Consider the following 20,838-nt stretch of genomic DNA (forward strand, 5'->3'; position numbering starts at 1 on the left):
CTGGGTCTTTTGTAAAGGATGCCAAAATGTTGATTCTGCTTTTGCTAGCTACATAGAAGAAACGTTTCTCATTAGCACGTATGGTTTATGAGACTGTATTTTTGGGAAATTTCTCTTATTCAGTGATTCCAACAGTGGTCTTAGTTGTTTTGTTTTTATTTTGCTTTGGTTGCTCCTGAAAGACACATCCTTACATGGTGTGACATCTCGTACCTCCACCATAACACTCCACTTGCTTCTCATTCTGTGACATCAAGAACCTTTGATGAGTAGGATTCTGCATGAGATGCCAAAGGGGGCAAGATGATTTTCCCTTCTTCTTAGCCTCGAGGCCTCCTTGCTGATGTGAATCATTGGAGTTTTCTAGAACTGCCTGGTGATTGTAGTTGAAGCAGAATGAGTCTTGTACAAGAATGGAGGTGGAAAAGCATTACTTATTTTGACAGAGTAGCTGGAAATTCATTTCAGTTAATTCATATGTAATGAGTCATAGCTGTGCATTAGCAACTGTTCTAAGCCCTTGAAACACAGCACTGAATAAGTTGGGAGAAGCCCTTCCTTCAAATAGCCTCCCTTCCATTGCAGACCAGACCCCAAACATGTAGATGAATAAACATATCATATACTTGCATATAAAGTTATCCAGTAGCTATAATGAATCAAAAAGGAGGGGAGGGGACGGGATAGGAAGTCAGACATGATGCTGTTGTACATTCACTGATCAGAGGAGGGATCTCTGAGAGGGTGATATTTGAACAGGGACCTGAATCAAGGGAGGGGGTAAACCAGGTAAGTGGTTGTGGAATTGGAAGCATTTCAGGCTGACTAAGCAGCGAGAGGTTACGGCATGCTGGAGGTGTCCAGCACAGTGAGATACCCAGTGTGGCCAGAGCATATGAGTACAAGTGAGAATTTGAGATACTATCAGGAAGGAAGCCAAAGGTCAGAGCAAATTAGGACTTGGAGGCAACAGAAACCATTTGAGATCTTAAGCGTGATGGGAAGGCACTGGTGGGTGGGCTGTGATCGGACTTATTTTTTTAACAATGAGTTGGACTGCTTTGGGAGAATGGATTGCAATATGGTAAGAGCAGAAGAAAGATTGCGATATAGGAGTCTCTTGTAGCGGTCTGGGGAGGGGTGATAATGGCCTGGACAATGATGGAAGAGCTGAGAAGAGGTTGTCTTTGGGCTGTATTTTGATGCAAGAACAAACAAGATATGCTGGCCAATTAGGAACTTGCAAGGTCCAGTTTGTGTTGAATGTCTATGCCCTCCCTCTTTCTCCAAGGGTGTACCACTCATTTCCATAGAGTGCTAAAGCTTCTTGTCACCGTGAACAGCAAGCCCTTCAGCCCTGCAGTAATTGTCCCTCATATGGGCTTTGCTGAATTCTCCACGGTATAGTAATAATTTGCTGTTGATTACTGAGCAAATTCTATGTGCTAGTCAGTAGGATAAATTATATAAATATGCATATATATATGCATGTATATATATGTATGTGTGTATTTATATATATATATATATATATGCATATATAATTTGTTACAACAACTCAGTGAGATAGGTGTTACTATCATCCTCATCTTGCAGGTTAAAAAGGAAAAAAATGCTCAGACCCAGAAAGGTTTGGTAACTTGCCCATAGTCACACTGGAGTCTATCTGAGGCCAAAGCTCCTTCCACTGGACCACACTGCCTCCACATGCTCCTTTTAGCTTGACCTTGGAATGTTGACCTTCACCTCCAGATAGCCTTCTTCTGCTTTCTTCAGCTGTGCTATCTTACTTGTAGAAAACTAGTATTTGTGAGTTGGGGGGGCATAGTTGCTAAAATTTTGAGAGAACCCAAGAGAACTGAATGGTTCTCTAAACAGTTGTTCCACTGGGAGTTTATTTGACTTGGTCCAGCCCCTTCATGCAGCAGGTGGATGTCGCGTGCACTGATGTGCTGGGTATTGGTCTAGGTGCGGGGATGGAGTGATAAAGGGAGCGGATGCCTTGTCAGGGAGCATTCTGCATGTCCAAGGAGACAGAGGGTTAAACAAGCCGAGTGTGTTCTGGGTCAATTCTCCAAAAACCTTTTTTGGATGAAAATCAACTGATAGGTTATCCCATCCCTTGAAAACTACCAGGCAGTTTGAACCAGTCATTGTGGCTGCAGAGTCTAAGCTTCCAGCTGCCCCTGCCGAAGGGAGTGTGCATATGTGTGTGTGTGTGCGTGTACATGCACACGTGTGCATGTGTGTGTGTTAATAGGGTGCCAGTGGAGACTGGGTCTCAGTCTGGCAGCAAGTCTTGCCCCTCCCCCCATGCCAGGTACTGTCCTGGGGGCATGGGAAGCCAACCTGGGGACACATCCCCAGTTCCTTATGGGTATTGGACAAAGACATGACGGTAAGGGTGGAGATGGGGGTCTGTGACAGAGCCTTGGCCAAATGAACAAACATGTTGGCAGAAGCTGTTGAAACCAGCCCCTATAGGACAGGTTGCTATGCATCTTATTAATTATTAGAAGGAATATTTGGCAAGTTCTGGAGCACAAGGCAGGGTATCATGACCCCCTGCCATCCTTCTGTCCCCCCCAACCTGCACGCACACAAGCAGCACACACACACACACTTCCACTGCACATCCATACAGCTGCACTATGAAATTTAGAAGAAATTTCCAAACTGGCCATTCCTCTAATTGATCCTTCAGCAAATTTCATCTAATTGTCTTCTTTGCATTTTAGTGATTTGATTATTCAGCCAAGTTGTCATGCCATGAATTGATTTGTAGTTAATTGGTCTGTTTCCAATAAAATGTGATGTGTATTTTAATAGGGGAAGTGCAGGATGCTAAAAGAACACATAAGCAAAGGACCTTAGTGAAAATAGTCATAGCATTTGTTGAGAGCTTACTGTCTCCTAGGCGTAGTTCAAAGCTTGTTACGCACAGTAGCAATACCTTATAAAAATAAAATGTCTTTATCAGTTTACTTATGAAAATTAAAGATTATCTAGATAGCTCTGAGTTAGCCTGAGCAAGGGAGTGCTGTATCAGTGCAGAATTGAAAAAAAAAAAAAAAGAACAGTGGTTATCAAACGTTAGAGTGCATGAAAATCACTGGCAGAACTTATTACAAATGTTCATTCCATTCATCCTCCCCTCTCCCGGACCCAGAGTTTCTGGTTCATAGGTTTGAAGAGGGAGCCTGAAAATTTGCATCCTCACAAATTGCCCCAGGTGATTCTAACAGAGGAGTCCTCAGGACACACTTTAGGAAACACTGAGCTGATCAATCAGGAAGGTTTTCTATTTCAGTGGTAACGGGGACATAGGAGACGTTTTTCTAGAGTCGTGTTCCGCAATATGGTGGCCAATAACACATGTGGCTGTTGAGGCCTTGCAATGTGGCTGGTCCAAGTAGAGATGAGCTGTAAGTGTGAAATGTATACCAGATTTCAAAACCTCAGTACAAAAATTATGTAAAATATTTCATTAGTAATCTTTAAGTTAATTATGCATTGAAATGATAATATTTTAATATATCAAATTAAATAAAAATATAAAAATGAATTTCACCTGTTTACCTTTTTTTTTCTTTTGAGGAAGATTAGCCCTGAGCTAACGTCTGCCACCAATCTTCCTCTTTTTGCTGAGGAAGATTGGCCCTGAGCTAACATCTGTGCCCATCCTCCTGTATTTTATATGTGGGATGCCACCACAGCATGGCTTGATAAGCAGTGCATAGGTCCACGCCCAGGATCCGAACCAGTGAACCACAGGCCACTGAAGCAGAGCATGTGAACTTAACTGCTGCACCACCCGGCCAGTCCCTACTTTTCCTTTTTTTAAGTGTGGCTACTATAAAACTTAAGATCACATATTTGGCTCATTATGTTTCTTTGGACAGTACCATTCTAGAACCATATTTTCATTCATTTTGCTCAAATGAATATCGAAAGAGTTTGTGTGCCCCAAGCACTGTTCTCTTAGAGATGAGGGATACTTACCTGGAATTAAGATATTGTGACAGATAATCTGGACATTGGCCATATGTCCTGACATTATTTTAATATTGCCTCTGAGAGTGTAGCGTGTGTGTGTGTGTATGTGCTGTAGAAGGACATTTCTGGGATATAGTGCCCAGAACCTCCCTCCCTCTCATCCTGCTAGTTAACTCCTCAGAGTCTTTGATCTCCTTACGTGAGGCATGGGGGATCCTGGTACACCGGAGGTCAGATGGTAAACACACTTCAGGGGTAGTTCTGACACATGTGTTCCATGGGCTTTACTGTAGTGATCCCATGTGGAATCGAGAGAGGGCAAGAGCTGCAGTCCTCTCAATCTTAATTGCATGGATAACTGACATTCATTTGGTTACTGACTAACTGGTAAGCAGTAACCTTCACTTCCACTGCACAACAACCTTATACAGTCATTGTGCACCATCATTATCTCCATTCGTGGATGGGGAAACCGGCTCAGAGAGGAGATAAACTTTCCGAAACTACTTAGCAAGGAAGTAGCAGAAGCCAGATTTGATTCTAGGAATTCTGACCCTAAGGAACCCTTAGCTGCTGTTCAGCCCTGCTTCTCTGCGGGAGTATTGAAGATCCCATGAGGGATACAAACGCAGAACTGCCTTTGTGGTTCCTCAGTGGACTAAACTGTAGCTGGGATGCCATGTTGATTTCAAAGCATGATGGGAAATTCTTAGTGACTTTGGTAGAGCAGTAGTCAAGACACAAAGAAGATGAAACAGACTTTGTAAGAGGAGGATAACCTTGGGCTCGGCATTAAAGAGAGTGTGGCTATGGGTCTTTTATTGGAGGACACATTCCAAAGAGGAGGAGCTGCATGACCAAAAGCAGGACTTACTGTGTCTTCTCAACTCCCAGGGAGTGCCTGCTCCTCTGCTCTGATGAATCCAGAATCAAAGTTCCTATCTCAAACCTGCTCTGTTGAGATTCAGAACAGGAAGAGGTTTTGAACTGAATTGATAGGTCACAGAAAGGACGATGCCATCTGATTTACCATGGGTGGCATGGTGTGGTTCTTGTAGATTCTACTGGTGCTGGATTTATGTGCGTACTTGTGTACACACAGTTCAGATGTGTGACAGGTGTCCATGTGCAAAAGCAAACTCTCTGGCTTCCCTTTTAGAAGCTAAAGAGCCCAGAAGATGCTTTCCCTCCTACCTCTGAAGAAAAAAACCAGGAGGCTGAAAAATGTGCTGAGCGATTTGTGAAGATGGTCATTTCAAATCCAAGCTAAGGAAGTGAGCAGCAAGAGAATTCAGAAATTGCCAGAGCCAAGTTGAGATAAATCCATGGTGTTCATCCTGGAGAATTTCTTCCGTTTCTGCTTGTGTCTTTCTTGGAGGTTTTGCTGCATTCAGAGCGGGTTTTCTAGATGTTTCAAGTTATGGGACTGGTTCTCTATGTATCTTGAGAAGCTTTTAGAACAAAACTTGGTGACCCCCGTGGTCTATAAATCTGTAAGTCGTTGCCTAGATTAAAGCTAGGAGAAGGCTACAGTAGTCATAGAGGAATGTTTCCTTAGTGGATGCATTCTCAAAGGCCAACTGAGTAACTGAGATCTGAGGCCCAAACCTCAGTGACCCTGCATAGAAAATGAAGGGGAACATTCCTTAGCTAAACCTGCTCTCTCCAGATGCTTTCCCAATACATTCAAGTCGTTCCCATCTTAATGCTTTCAAGGAGATTGTTTTTCCTTTTGTGGCAAACCAAGATGTGTGGACCGAGGTCCTGGGAATCCTTGTTTCTTCCTGTGGAGACGGAGCAGGCTGATTGGCACCAGCTGTCATTCCATGTCTCTGCATGGTGGACGGAGATAACTCATTGTTCTTACTGTGAAAGATTCATGAAAGATTTGCCCAAAATCTTGGGCATTATAACTATTATTATCCCAATATCTTCTCAAACTGGTGCACACTGTACTAGCCCAGACCACAACCCTGAAAGTTGATTTGAGAATGGAAGGTCTGCATCCTGAGCCTTCCTGGTTGTCTGGTAGATGCTTATTTGCATGGTGGTGGGAGTCCATTCATCTGAAAGATATCCCAAGGTGTCCCCAGCCAGGAACTGGAAAGGTGGGATCCCATATTCTAGGCTCTATTCCTTCATCCTTGGAAGTGAGAGATTTTGTCTCCATCCCGAGCTGATAGAAACCCCACAAGGCAAGGCAACCTGTCACATTCTGCAGTTGCAAAATCACTAAGGGATTTGTCAGAGGTTTTCTGCCTCTTTCAGTAGGACCATGGGGCCTTGTTGTGTTTTCTTGCACTTTTATTTAGTGATGAGTGTGGAAGGAGAGAAGTGGAAAGTATAAGTGCCCATAACACTCTCTTTTTGAAAATGGATTGATTTGCAGTTGGATCAGGGAAGGAACTAATGCAGTACCTGGAGCAGAGCTGAGGGACTCGGAAGCCCGTGTGCCCTCCATCTGGTCTTTTTCTTCCCCTTCCTGACTGATACTGACTGTGGCTCCTTTCCAGCCACCGAGAATTGCTGAGAGCAGGGCATTTCACCCAAACACAACCAACACCTGATCTGAAGCATGTGTTCCCGATGTCTTCCCTGTGGACGGGGGAAAGCAACAACTTACCAGTGAATTATACCAGCAACAATGAAAACCAAAAGATGTTTTTTTAAGTTATTTGATTTTCATTTGGAAATCTCAAAAAACGAGAGTGATGAAATAGGATGAATATCTGGGTGAGATAAGAATCCTTTCTTCCTGGGCGCAGGTTAGCTTCTTATCCATCCCTTCTCTCTGGGTGCTGTAGACATCCCAGACCAGGTGGGCCTGGTTGAAATCCAGACCTCAGTTGACCCTCTATAGTAAAGTGAAAGAGAATATTGCCTAGTTAAACCATCGCTCTTCAAATACCAGGCTGTTAAAACCCTGAGGCCATGGTGTAGTCCCCTGTTGGTATACTGTATGGTAAGTGTTTGACTTGCATGGATTTATTTTCCCAAATATCTTACAGACTATATCTTAGATATAATTAGGAAGACACTGTAGCCTCTATTGTCCTTGCAGAGACTGGGGGCCACTTGTTCTGATCCGCAGGGAGGCATCCTATTTTGAATGCATACTCTGCACGACTTTTCTAGGTGGTGGAGCAAAGCCTTTGCACCTTCTTGCTGCAATTGGGCTGTTTTGGAGACTGACACCACATTGTGAATGTCATCTGAGAAGCGAGCGTATTTTATTCATCTTTCTGCCGCACAGGGATTCCCCCAGCTATCTCTGGGACAGGAGGCATGGGGAGGTGATGCTAAAGGAGGAATAAAAGGTCCCAGGGGCATAAAGGCTCTTCATTGAAATATATAGGTAAAATTAATTACAGTGTTCTTATTATGTTCCTATAAGAAAATCAGTTACTGTGGGGGTACCAACACGGCTCCATTGTGTTTCATTAGCATTCAGCTTGTTTCAGCTAGATTTGGAAGATGTTAATAATAAGTAATATTTGCATTTCTCAGTAGAGTTGACAAAGCACTTTAACAAACATGGGCTCCTATTTTCCATTCAACAGGCAGCATACTTATTCATTTTACTCCAACATAACCTTAAGTTCAAATATAGCAATTTAAACTACATCTGTAACTCATAAATTAGATAGATCTTGACTCTAACAGCGTCTGTAAGTTGATTGCTAGAGCTACATGCTATCATATTAGAATAGGACCTTTCAGTTGCCCCTACAGGCCAAAAGTCTGAGCAGGAGAGAGAGATTGGCTTCTGAAATTCTATATAAGAACTCTTATATCATAATCACCTCCAAATGAAGACTGCTTTAAAATGTATCTGGTTTCTTTTTGAGTGCTTTATCTGTGAATTAGGCAGGGCTCAGACAGAACAATAGCATTTTACAAACAAGGCAAGCGAGGCTCAGAGAGAGTAATTTGCCTGAGGCATTGAGCAAGGTCATTGCAAAAGCAGAACTTGAACCTGGGTCTTCTTGCCTCAAGCCCTTTGCTCTCTCCAGGGCCAGGGTTGGCCTGCTGGTTTTAACTTGTTGCTGAGGTCAAAAAAGACGAGGGCTCATGACAGCTGCAAGCTGTGGTCAGCTAGCCAGCAAAGCAGTTTTCTTTTACTTCTTTGTTTGCTTGGTTTTTCCCTAAAGGGTTTTGATGAGCTTTATGGCAATTTGGCCAGTGATTTGTAAACTCTCAGGGGTGATGTGAAATTAGACACTCTGCATTTTCAGAGTCTGCTTGTCTTCTGAGTGTCTTGAACGGTTTTGGCTGTCTTTGGGAGCAGCTGACCTAGAATCTTCAGAAAGCGTATCTGAGAAATCTTTGCTACTAACAGAATCATAGTGATGGGCACAGGGTCTTCCCAGTGTCGCTTCTCTCCTTCACTCCTCCCTCTTGCTGCCTGCATTCACACAGTGGTATTGGCTTGGCCCCTTGTTCACCTGCACTGTGGCCACTGCTGTGCTAGAAGCTGGGATAAAAAGATGAACAAAATAGACTCGGCCTTAGTTCCCCAGGGGCTGACATTCGAGGAGGGGGACAGGTAAACAATCAGGTAGAGAGGTAAGTAAACCACATTATTAGAGATGTGCTCCATTACATGCAGGGTGGGGATGCAGTTGGGAAGTCTCCTTAAGAAAGGGTGGTCAGGGAAGGAGGCTTCTCTTTGGGGAGATGAGACTTGATCTAAGACATAAAGGAGGAAAGGAAGCAGTTCAAGTGGAGGGTGAGCAAGTGCCAAGGCCCTAAGAAGACACTGAATCTGCATGTGTCAAAGGAGTATCGATGAGGCCAGTGTGCTTGGAGCACTGTGGGCAAGGGATAGAGAGGAGTAAGATAGGATCAAAAGAGAGGTAGGGACAACTCATGCAAGTTTGGAATTTATTCTAGGATCAATGGATAACCATTGGAGGGTTTTAAGCAGGGAGGTGATATGATTAGATTTAAACAGATTTATATTTAACCAGATAGATAGGTCGATAGATAGATATGATAGATGATAGATAGGTGGATAAATAGATAGATAGATAGATAGATAGATAGAGGAATGAACAGATGGATGGATGGAGTCCATCCAGACAAACAGACGGACAGATAGATTTGGTGGTTTGAAATGGCTGGTGGTCTGAAGAGTCAAGAGTAGAACCAAAGAGACAAAAGTTAAGGCTCTTGTTGATTTGGTTCTGATGAAATCCTTGCGGCTTACGTTGTGGTGGTAATAGCATGAATGGAATGAAGTGGACACATTAAAGATTTCATGTGTAATTTCTGATGGATGGGGTGTGGGGACACGAAGAGCATCATGACCTGATTGCACTGTTGTCCACTTTGGTCTGGGATAGGTGATGTGGAGGGTGACCCTATGTGCAGGTCAGTCATAAGACCATTTTCCCATCATTCCCATAGAGATCCCCGGGAATTGCCATTCTTCCTTTGGGCTGTGCTTAGCCAGCTCTGAGGACATTAGGTCACTGACGTGCCTGGCATATTTGCTGCAAGAGTAGTGCTCAAGTCCACATCTTCCATAATAACCTTGTGTCTAAATTGTAGTGTCACACAAGGGTGTGTTTAGAAATTAGCATTTGAAAAGAAGCCTCCTTGCTTTCGGTTTGAGCTGACATGGTCCCTTTTCCTCTGTGGAAATGAAATTTATTAATCATAATAAAACCATCGGATTCTGAAGGTAGAGGTCACCCTGAGGAGAAAAGGAGCCTGCTCATTTACGAGGAATAGTTCAGTGCTGCTGTATTTTTCTTCTGCCTTGAAAGAGAACACTGCCAAATTGTTACCTTGGGTTTTCCACAAAGGTTGAAGCTCTGCCCAGTGTTATAGACAAATAAGAATTTACCATTGAAGTATGCGGAAGGAAAAGGTGGGAGCTACGTTTTCACTGAATGCATTCAGACTACCAATGTTGTCTCCGAAAAAGAGGAAATTTTTGCCACAGTAAAACCAGTCCCCAAATTTAAAAAAAAATTAATTGCTCTGAATTTGCACCCTCACACTTGTTTTGAAGGAATATGTTGCTGTGGCATCACTTAGTAGATTTCCAAGGATTTTCAGTTTGCCTTTGCAATTTATGTGCTATTTATGCAACCAGATTTGTCGGGTGAAAAGTACATTAAAAATAATTCTGTTAACAGTTTCTTTTCTCTAGACCAATGACAGGCTTTTCTCTTGAAATGAAGATCAATTCCAAAGTGATGTCTCATGACCTTTTGCCTCTATTAGTATCTATTTCTAGTTATGTTGGTAGAGGCTCAGCTTTCATGAGTGACCTCCATGAATAAAGGATTTCTTCAAAAACATCATCATTCTTGTTTTAGCACACCCTCTGTCTTGGACTTACATCTGTTTTTCCTCCCAGAGAGAGGGAGAATCTTTGACCAAAGGCCATTTTTGTTGAGTCAAAGGAATGAGGGGTGCCCCAAAGAATGATGAGCAAGAAGGAATTGACTATTTGTTAGTTTTGCTGAGAGATTCACTCAGAAAAGGAATGGCCATTCCTGTCACTGCTTTTGAGGATCTGTGTTGAAGCTGAAAGCCTCATCTAGATTGTTTAAGCTCAGTGCCCTTCAAAACAGGCAAGGAGGGCTTGGGAGTAGAACATGCCTAGTGAGAACTTGGTATAATCAATTTTTTTTGTCCATCTGGAATCTAACTGAGAGCCTAAGAGTTAAAAGGTCCTTCACCCAGCTTCTTCCGACCTTCCCAGGCTCCATATGTGAGCATCCAAGTTAGAGGCATCTAATATATTCTTATTGACCAGATATGAGAAAGAAGATTGGGTGACAAATGGGGAAAAGACAGAGAAGGAGAGGAAAAAAGTGCATGCCAATTAGACTCCAAGAGATGGGAAGTCAGCTTAAGGTTGGTGGTGCAGACAAACCATTTCTTCCTACTTTGTTCCTTCATTCTTTAAAAGAAAGTCCAAGAGTCAAAAGCAGTTGGTAATCCATGTATATCCCATTTAGTGGCTGTTACACTCATCCCCCAGCTGCTGTGAGTGTTGGTTGCTAATGGTACACAGCTGGTTCCTTCTTCAGAAAATTACCCTCTGCCCAAGAGAGTCACATCAACTCGGAAGTTATCCTCTACCCCTCAGGAAAGCCCACAGCTAGTGTTTAACTTACACGAGCATTAAAAAACCAACCTTCTTGACTCCAGGTTGGATCAAATCTGGGTACAACTCCCGGTATCAGGGGGACGCTAGTCTCCAGCTCAGACCGCACCCTTTCTTCTCTTTTTTCCCATGCTCCAACCTACTTGCCTCTCCTTCTCCTTCTTCACTTACACAAGAATCTTCATTTCAGACTCTGCCTCCAGGGAACCTAACTTAAGATTGCATTTTAGCTTTGATCATTACCAAAACAACAATGTTCAAACTATCTCCAAGAAGACGTCTGCAGGTCATTGAAGTAAGTGTGTGTGCCACTATGCAGAGAGCATTTGAGTTGCCCTGAGAGATTCAAGGGTCAGCTCTGACACTGTCTAGCTCTGTGACCTTGATCAAGTGACTTAAGCTCTCTGAACCCTAATTTCTGATTCGTTGCATTGTTTGGTTCTAGACACTTAGTAGGAACCCAGTGCATCAGGCTTCCATCTCTTCTTCATTTTCATTCTAAAGCCTGTACTGGAAGTCATGGCAGTGGAGGGAGAAGAATGGTAGACAGACATTAAAAAACTCAAAGATGAGGAACTGTCATCAAGAAATATCGTTTGTAAGGTGTCTCTTCCCAGAACCTGACCACAGATTGATGAGATAGAAGTTCTGAGATGGTATGATCAAAATCAAATCAGGCTCCAATTCTTGAGGTGAGGGAGGTCCCACAAACCCTTTGAGGATGCTTCCATTTGAATACATTTGCTCTTTCCCATGCTCTGATGTTGGACACTAACTTCACAGACCACTTCACGCTTTCTGATTCACCCTTTCTCACTTGATTGGTGACAGCTAAATTAGGGGAAAAGGACAATCTCTCTTGAGTATAACATGTCTTCTGTGGGTACCAGGCTTCTTAAAACCACTCCTTCCAGTTGTTTCTTCTGCCTACCTCAGTCTTCGAGGTAGCTATGTGAGCAGTGTAGAAACAGCTCTGTGAGAGAGAGGGAGAAAATATATATATATATACACATAACATATGTACCTATGTGACCAGCCACGTTAAGTGGACAAAAGAATATGGACTTTTTTCTCATGTTATGTGGCGGACTGGAGGATGTTGCTTATTTCTGAAGATGAGTAGGGCCCCTCCACAGTGTCTTGGTATTTTGTATTTTGTGGTTGTTATTTTTACTTTGTAATCATGTATTATGGATTAATCTTCACCTCTGTTTTGCTTTCAGTTACGGACGAGTTTATGCTGCCGACCCCTACCACCACACACTTGCTCCAGCCCCCACCTACGGCGTTGGTGCCATGGTGAGTACCAATTTCTCCTCTTCCTCACTTCTTCCTGCCTCCCATCCCTTCCCCCAGCTGGGACCTTAGTATGGGTTGACGGTTGACGTCCTCTCACTTTCCCTTAATTGAATTTGTCTCTTGTGCTAACAGCAGCTAAAATGCCACATTAATCCTCCCAGTAAACTTGATAAATGTCTTAATTTCTTGGCAATGTAGTGCATGTAAGTTATTATATTTCTAATTTTGCAAGTCTCACCTAGCAGAGCACTTACCTTAATGGAATAATTAGTCATTTTGATAATTAAATCCATCACTAACAGAATGCAGTGTCAATGCAGAACTTTTTTTTTTCTTTTTTTTTTCCTCCCTTGCTGCTCATTCACATAGCCCCAAGGTTCCAGCCCCAGCACAGACTTCAGAGGAGCTAAGCTGCACACTTCCAGGCCTCTGCTGTCAGGCAGCTGAGAATCTGACTGCCTCTCCTCCCCTATTACAATTCATGTTTAAAGTCATAGTCGCCCAGGAGAGAAAATAGAGAGAGAGGCACACTTTGTGTGTGTGCCTAGTACATAAGGAATTAGAAGGAATCAGCTGGGTTTGGGGGTTGTCTTTTGTTTTTGGGGGATCTGGGTTTTTGTTTTGGGTGGGGTGGGGGGAGGGCAAAAGTGGGAGGTGAGGGTGGGTTGAATTTGCCTGTACTTGTTCAAACTTCTATGCACTAAAACTCTTGAGTACAGTAAGACGTGCCCATCACGTGAGAGCGTATGCAATCATTACAAAGCTTTTGGCATGCAGTTTTCTGCTTGGGATCAAGAATATCAGTCCTTATCCTAAAAATAAATCCCCATAGGCATTCATTTGAATCGCCAATACGTTTAGAAAAGGGAAATAGTTAAGTGCCACCTCGTAGCTGTCTAAAGCCATGGGCAGACAATTCACTGCAGCTTGGTCATAGAAATTCAGCCATGATTTGGAAACATGTTATTTTGCACAAGCTCAGTTACATCAAGCAATTCATCTGTACAACTCCCCTCTCCAGAGCAAATTCCATACAGATTGTTGGGCCAAGTCAAGTAAGAAGTTGATTTACATTTTCATCCTGATTTTGCATTCAGCCACTCTGCTTCAACATCTCATCCACTTGAGAAAGGTGTTGGAAAGGAGAGTTGAATTACTACATTCAATAAGTCATCTACATTCAACTTCTTGAGTGTAGATGGAGCTTTTCCCAGTGGAACAGAGCATTAATGACTCAAACAAGCAAACACAATGAGACAGCGCAAATCCTCCAATTGTCCAGTTTGTGTCAGAGTCCTTTCAGCCTACAGGACTGGCTGAAGAATTTGGTTTTACAGAGATTTTCTTTATAAGGAGATATTGGGGGAGGTCAGGATTGGCCCTATCTAGTTCTCCAAGAATGACCTGGGATGGGTAGGGGGTGCCTCCATTTTGGTTGTTTTTGAGTGTCTATTTTTCACATTAGTCTTTTTTTGATGATCCACGTGTTGCAAAAGGAAAATGTAAAAAACACACCCCTCAAATTGCTTTGTTTCAGAATGCTTTTGCACCCTTGACTGATGCCAAGACTAGGAGCCATGCTGATGATGTGGGTCTCGTTCTTTCTTCATTGCAGGCTAGTATATACCGAGGGGGATACAACCGTTTTGCTCCATACTAAATGACAAAAACCATAAAAACCTTCCAATGTGGGGAGAAAGGAAGCTTTCCGAGGCCTGGGTATTGCAATACATGCAGTAGTGCATCATTTTAGCAACTCTAAAAACTAAAAAGAGGAAAAAAATTACATTTTTTATCTTATACCTCAGATATTTTGTTCTGTGTATTTTAATATTGTGGGTCTTTCATTTCTGAAGGTTCCGTAGTTTGGTTGCTGGCTGTAGGATTTTTTGTGGTTGATCTAGAGAGATGCTAGCTATGAATAAAAACTGGTCTAGGGCCATCTCAGAGTGCTATATCACGTAAATGAATTATATATGCTGACTATTAAGCTACTGGGGTTATCAGCTGTTTGGGAAAGAGTGTAAGTGACTACAGTAGTCATTTTTTTCTGCATCTATTATTTTATTTTATGAAAGGGGAAGGGTGGGAGGGACTTAGGGGGTTGGGACTGGGCTTGGCCGAAAGAGGAAAAAAAAATAGTAACTGATGAATCTAAACGACCCACTGCACCAACGATCATATATCAACGGTTCTAAGTTACTCATTGTCAGTTCAAGCCAAAGGTTACGTTGTTAAGGGGGGTGCTTCTAGTGGCACTTCTGTATCTGAGTTGAGTGAAGCTGTGCAAACCCACCCTTTAAACCATTCCACCCGGCAGTATTCAGCTTCTTAACCAGCCGCTAGTTATTTAGGCAAAAACTGCTAGTTAGGCCATCAACAAGCATTCTTTTTATATTTCTTCCAGTATAATAAATTATTGATATCATTGCTGACTTTTATATTATGGGAGGGAAAAAAATAACATTAATAAAAAGGTGATTAAAAAGCACTGTTTCTATTTTTTTCTTTTTTTCCAAAAAAAGAAAGTAATAAAAACTTAAATTCTTTGTACCAGTTAAAAAAAATGTATAAAATTTACATCTGTGCAGTGGAGTTGTTAAGTTCTAGAAACAGTCTATGAAGCTTTAGTTTTAGCCTAGTAGAAGAACTGTTAGAGACAGACGTATAATTTTTATGGAATTACATGATAATCATATTCGGATTTATAGAAGCATTTTACAAGTATTGCAATCATTGGGTAGAGATAATCATGGTATTTTCATCAGCTTGGTACTTTTTGAAACATGACTGTGTTGTGTGAGCAATCTGCAATTTTTCAGTTCGTGAGAGCCTGCCCTCCCATTCTTCCTGGTGCCCCAGGATTATCTCAAACCGAGGTCTTTAATTCTGTCTCCAAGGCCCAGGACACTTGTCAGAAGGAAGCAAAAACGTAGGTCCCCCCTCTTCATCCCCGAAGAACAAAGTCTCCCCCACCTCTGAAGCAGGGCCAGAGTGACACAGCCGAAAAATTGCAGTTTGTCTCTACTTCTTCTGTTTGAACTCTTTCCATGTTGTCCTGTTTACAAGTTAACCTAAGTTGGGGTATCTGTCACGGGTCTTCCTGTTTTTGTATTTAAATTAACAAACAGCAGCAAGCTGTCCCCAGTAGTTTTGCTGCCATAGTTAAATCTTCATGTGTACAGTGCAGGCCCCATGGCACGCACTTTAGTAAGTAATCAACTCACTGCTGTGAACCTGCCAATCCGCTGTAACAACTCTGCTTTCAAACAAAACCAAACAAAACTTAAAAAAAAAAAAAAAAGTGTTTGTGATCCAGCTTTCTCTTGTCATCTTATGTGCATGCAGTAAGATCGGTTGGATATTAAACCATCAATAAAGTTTCACAAGATTTGAAAACAAAGTTTCTGTAGCTTCGATATCTAAGACAGATGAGCGCTATAACTTGAAAAGAAGAGAAAGGGGGGAAACTGCTTAGCAGCCCAAAGCATAAAAAAAATGTCCTTTTCCCCAGACTTCTTTGGGTGGGGGAAGGGAGGGGGATGGGGTGTTTCATAGCATCACTGAGTCATTCTCATTCCCCCACCTGGAAAACAATGTTAGGACAGAGGGTGCCTGGTGGATGGTTTTAAAGGAAGCAATTTATTCCAATGCCGTGGCATCCTACCCCGGAGGGGAGAAAGAGAGAAGGGACAGGGGGTTAGGGAGAATAAAGAGATTTCTCCCAATTGCCTCAGATTTCAAAATCCAGAATTTGCATTGTATTTGGAATCACAAACATGGAATTCTTACTGTGTTGGTTAAAGTAAAATTAATTTGCGGTTTTGATTTTCATCGATGAGCTGTACTTTCCCCCATGATTGTATGTAGTTTTAATAAAATCATTTAGGGTAAGTGGGTGCCGACCGATGTTGCAGAATCTTCTGTCTGGGCACTCCTCCAAGATGCCAATAAGTCATTTTAAAATGTATGTCAGAGATGTAAACAAACATTTTGGATTTTTTTAAACGGTATTTATTTGGAATGTTTTCATTTATCTAAATAACTATTGCTATTATGAATTATGGAAAAAAAGATTAATATCATGTGTGGCATATAGTGACTTCTTAACACACACATCACGCAATCTGCAAACCCAGAAAATGTGTATATCTGTCTTTAGAAATTAGTGTTTATATCACTTACAGTGGTTTGTGAATAAAGAAAACTGGTTTGTAATATCAAAAAATAAAAGCTTAGTCTGAAAAGGTACATGTGAGTTGGTGTTATGAGTCCTTTTGCTTCTGTGTGTTTCCTCCGAGGGTCGATTCCTCATGCACACACGTGGCGGCAATTGCACCCAACAGGGGGCCTGGGGTGGGGTTGCCCAGGTGAGCAGCCGGTTGTCATCACCACTGGTAGACCCAGGTGCCTCCTGCAGGTGCACTGGCTGTCTGGCTCAGAAGGCTTCCCTTTCTCATTCACCTTTCCAAAGAAGTCAGTGGAACTAACCACAGATGTTTAAGAAAGAAACAACTAAGCTTAGCTATTCCCCAGCATGGAAATATCAGCCTTTGATTGAAAACAAAACAACAAAAACGAAAGGTGCATTTCAAATGAAACATATGTTCAAGTTGTTAATACAACGTTTGGGGGAAGCTTGGATGAAGAAGATGATAAAATAGTAACAAGTGCTAGGTCTGACATCTATTGAGTACTTACTATGAGCCCAGAGTCCTGCTCAGGCTCCTGTGTTCTTATTTCATTTAGTTATTTAATGCTCCCATCAGGGTTGAATTATCTACCCCATTTAGTTATCTCGATAATATCCTAATCCTATCTCATTTAATTATCTTAATCCTACTATCAAGTTGGTAACACATATAGAGGCTAAAAAAAATATGGAGTCTGGAAGCAGATATTCTGAGTTTGAAACCTGATTCAGTCACTTGCTATCTGCAATCCAGGACAAGCTAAATCAAAGCTTTGTGCCTCGGTCTCCTCATCCATAATTCGGGATGATAAGAACACCTACCTCTGAATATTGCTTTGCAGAATAAAGGAAACAATCTATGTGATGGGTTGGCCTCAGTACTTTGTAAGTTGTAAGCTGCTATTATTTACAGGTGAGGAAACTGAGGCACAAAGAGGTTCATTTGTCTAAGATTCCATATCAAGCAAGTGGCAAGGCTGAGATTCCAGAAGTGCATCCCTAACTGATGGAGAAGGTTCTCTCCTGGCCCACTGAGAACTTTCAGCATTCAGCTTTACTTAAGTGCCACAGGCAGTTCCAAAATGCAGGTTGTCTCAGCATGAATTCTACCATTTCAAGTGTATTTGATGGTCCATTTTCTGTCAGCTCCTGAGATAGAGGACCATGCAGTTTACAGTCAACTTCCATTGCCCTATGTCCATTGATCCTTGAAGGCAGTATTACCCTCACTTTATAAGTGAAGACAATAAGGGTTGATAAGTCATATAAAAGAAACCTGAAGCTTGTGCCCTCTTCCAAAAATTCTGCTCCATTATTGATGATGATGGCGGTGGTGATGTTAAACCTGGGCTTCTAGTCCCCTCCTTAGAAAACATGTGAGTTTATATGAATTAAAACAAAGAAGTCACTAGCTTTATCCTGACATGTGACAGGGAGGGAGATAAATTATCTTCTAGAATGCTTCCTTACAAACTGAGCCCCTGCTTTGTCCAAATATGAGGATATAAATAAAGATAACAAATGCAGTGGTTTATATTAGAATCTCCGAAACCAGACTCTACTCTAAAATGGAGATAAGCATAGAAATTTCACGTGAAGTGGAAAGAAAGTAAAAATGATGGCAGAGGTGAAAGAGTTTCTTAAAAGACTCACCAATGGATGCAAATGTTTGTCACCCACTCCCCTCCTCCACCTGGAGTGTGGGGAGAGGTGAGCCAGTGAGCCCAAAGGAAGCCCCTATGCGACGCATATGCTTTGTGTATAAATAGAGGCTGTTATTCATTTTTTTGTGGACAATGCCTGGGAGGTAGTCAGAGCCTTATCTCACTTGTAATTTTTTTCTTAAAACAGTATTTTAATTAAACAGTAAAACCTTCTCCATGTTAAAAAAATTAAAACATTAGGGATATGAGTCAATTAGCTTAGACCACTATCTCAATCACAATTTCCCACTCAAAATCCTGACAACCTTGCTTATTTGTGATGGCATCTGAAGGCAGTTTCTGCTTCTTGGGAAGGAGCCATTTTTGATGTAAACGGAGATCTGCTGAGCACTTTATTCTCTCATGTACACACGCATGCCTAAACTCATGCACTCAGGCACACAAGCAAAAGCCCTTTACTGCTGTGATAGTGTTCCTTTGACATACAACCCAGAGTCCACCTCTCTCAGAAACAACTGATGAGTTTGTTGAAAAAGCACATTCCTGGGCCCCTTCTGCTTTTATCCCTCTGAAGGTTGAGAACCGCCATTGTGTGGGAGGTACCATCTTTCGGTGAACTTCTTAATTGCATTCTTGCTTGATTCTCCCTACAAATCTTCCCCTTATCATGTCAGGAGAGGCAATCAATGTGTGTGTGCATGTGTGTGCAGGTGTACACATATACACAAGCACATGCCTACATGTACCTATATGTGGGTACATATCCTCAACCTTTCTCATGACAACATATGATTATTTTTCACCAATAAAGTCAAGACTTAGGACTGAAAGTAATACTCTCACAAGGGAAGAGATAAAACATTTTTGTTGGAAAACACAAAAAAAGCTGTGTTTTCAGGTTGTTTTTGTTTTTTATTTACTACTGGATAATACGTGTGTGTGCATACACACCTGCACAAATATATATAGTAGATTTGGGAGATTGGTATGTAAATTCACAAGGCGCAGTCTTTTCTGAAGGATATGAAACTCTTGCTGTGCCATTGCTCAAGATTCAACCTGATGCTTGATACTTTATGTTGCACCAAGTGCTGGTTCATCTCACAGCCCAAAGCAGAGTCTTTGAGTTCAGGAGTCAATCTGGGGTTTCTCATGGCTGTTATTTGCAGTCCTAAGGGACATAGATTTGGGGCTGAACAGGAGCAGCTGGCCACTTGGCACTTTTGAAGCGTCTCCTAGCAGAGCCCAGTCTGACCTCATATGCTAGGTACTAATTGCTCTCCTGGAAAATCGCCAGGTGGAGAGGTGGTGTCTCTGACTCTGTGGCCTAGATCGTCAAGGCTGCTCTGATCCCAGATAGCTGGTCTGGAGAAGGGAATTTACCAACTATCTCAAAGGGGAAGTATTTTCCGTATGGCAAATATTTTCTGGATGATCTTGTGATGAAAACAACCAAGGATTTTTTTTAAAACTAGTGGTGTCATTTCCTAAAGGGAACAGATGCTGTAGCTTGTATTGAGAACCAAACAGATAATAATAACAAGACTAAGCTAACATTGTTTAAATACAATGTCAGGCACTCTACAAAACACACATATTTAATCTACATACCATATACACGTAACTGCCTGTATACAGACATAAGAGAGGCATTAAAAGGTCTCTTTACCTCTCTCTAATTCAGTTACCTCATCTATAAAATATGGACAATAATAATACCCATGTTACAGGGTTCTTGTGAGAATAAGATGCATTAAAATGTGTATAACATTTTTTAACACTTTTATAATATATTTTTATATTATATATCTATATAATAACTATTATATATTTTTGTTTTAATAAATCATTTCTATATCTGTTTTATAATTTATATGTATCCTTATTTATTTTATAGATTCCAATAATATATATAGTCCCTATCCATATGACATATATATTACATAACGTGGTTATGCATACAGATCTATACACTTGTATACATCCAAAATAAATCTCTTTGCATACACGCACAGATACCAAATGCTTCTTAATATATAATATGTTTATTTGTATGCATTAGCATAGCTACAATGCATCCATTAGTGGACAATAAATATATACGCTAATTCTTAAAAGCACTTAGACACATACTGACAGAGTAATCCATCAGCAAATGGGACTTATTACTATAGTTATTATTATTATCTCATTTAATCCTCACAACGGGCAAGGTGGGTAATATCACAAGGGGGCAGAAGCTTAAGCAAGCCTGGAGACCTGGCCGGGGTACACGGTTCTCAGCGGTAGAGCTGAGCCACGGGCATCGGCTGTCTGACTCTAAAGTTCTTGCTGCTCTGTGCTGAACAATACTTTACATACACTCTGGCAGTTAATCCTCGTGGCAGCAGGTAAGTAATTTGTCCCACATCACAAAGCTTATGAGAGTTGGAGCTCAGAGCCAAACCTGGTGTTCTTTGCTTTACTGCACACTGCACTCAAAGGCCTGGCTTGAACAACTGCCTAGCGAGCACTTGTTTAGATGATGGGATGTCAGGAGGGTCCGAGAATCTACCTCTGAG

The 20,838-nt window shown here is 41.7% G+C and overlaps 1 protein-coding gene across 11 annotated transcripts in view; it reads left to right on the top strand.

The window, feature by feature from the left end:
- Positions 1 to 16,644, top strand: part of RBFOX1 (RNA binding fox-1 homolog 1) — a 1,010,377-nt gene extending 993,733 nt beyond the window's left edge. For 5 of the 11 annotated variants that reach the window (XM_046668731.1, XM_046668736.1, XM_046668734.1 and 2 more), the window contains 2 exons: positions 12,346 to 12,421; positions 12,791 to 13,009. In XM_046668731.1, the coding sequence (XP_046524687.1) occupies positions 12,346 to 12,421; positions 12,791 to 12,938 (224 nt within the window). In that variant the 3' untranslated portion in view covers positions 12,939 to 13,009. Of the gene's footprint in view, positions 1 to 12,345; positions 12,422 to 12,790; positions 13,010 to 13,958 lie in introns of those variants that run through there. The other 6 variants (XM_046668733.1, XM_046668741.1, XM_046668737.1 and 3 more) reach the window with 3 other exon arrangements.
- Positions 16,645 to 20,838: the final 4,194 nt, after the last annotated feature.

The sequence above is a fragment of the Equus quagga genome, chromosome 7 (assembly GCF_021613505.1).
Source record: "Equus quagga isolate Etosha38 chromosome 7, UCLA_HA_Equagga_1.0, whole genome shotgun sequence".
Classification (NCBI taxonomy): Eukaryota; Metazoa; Chordata; class Mammalia; order Perissodactyla; family Equidae; genus Equus; species Equus quagga.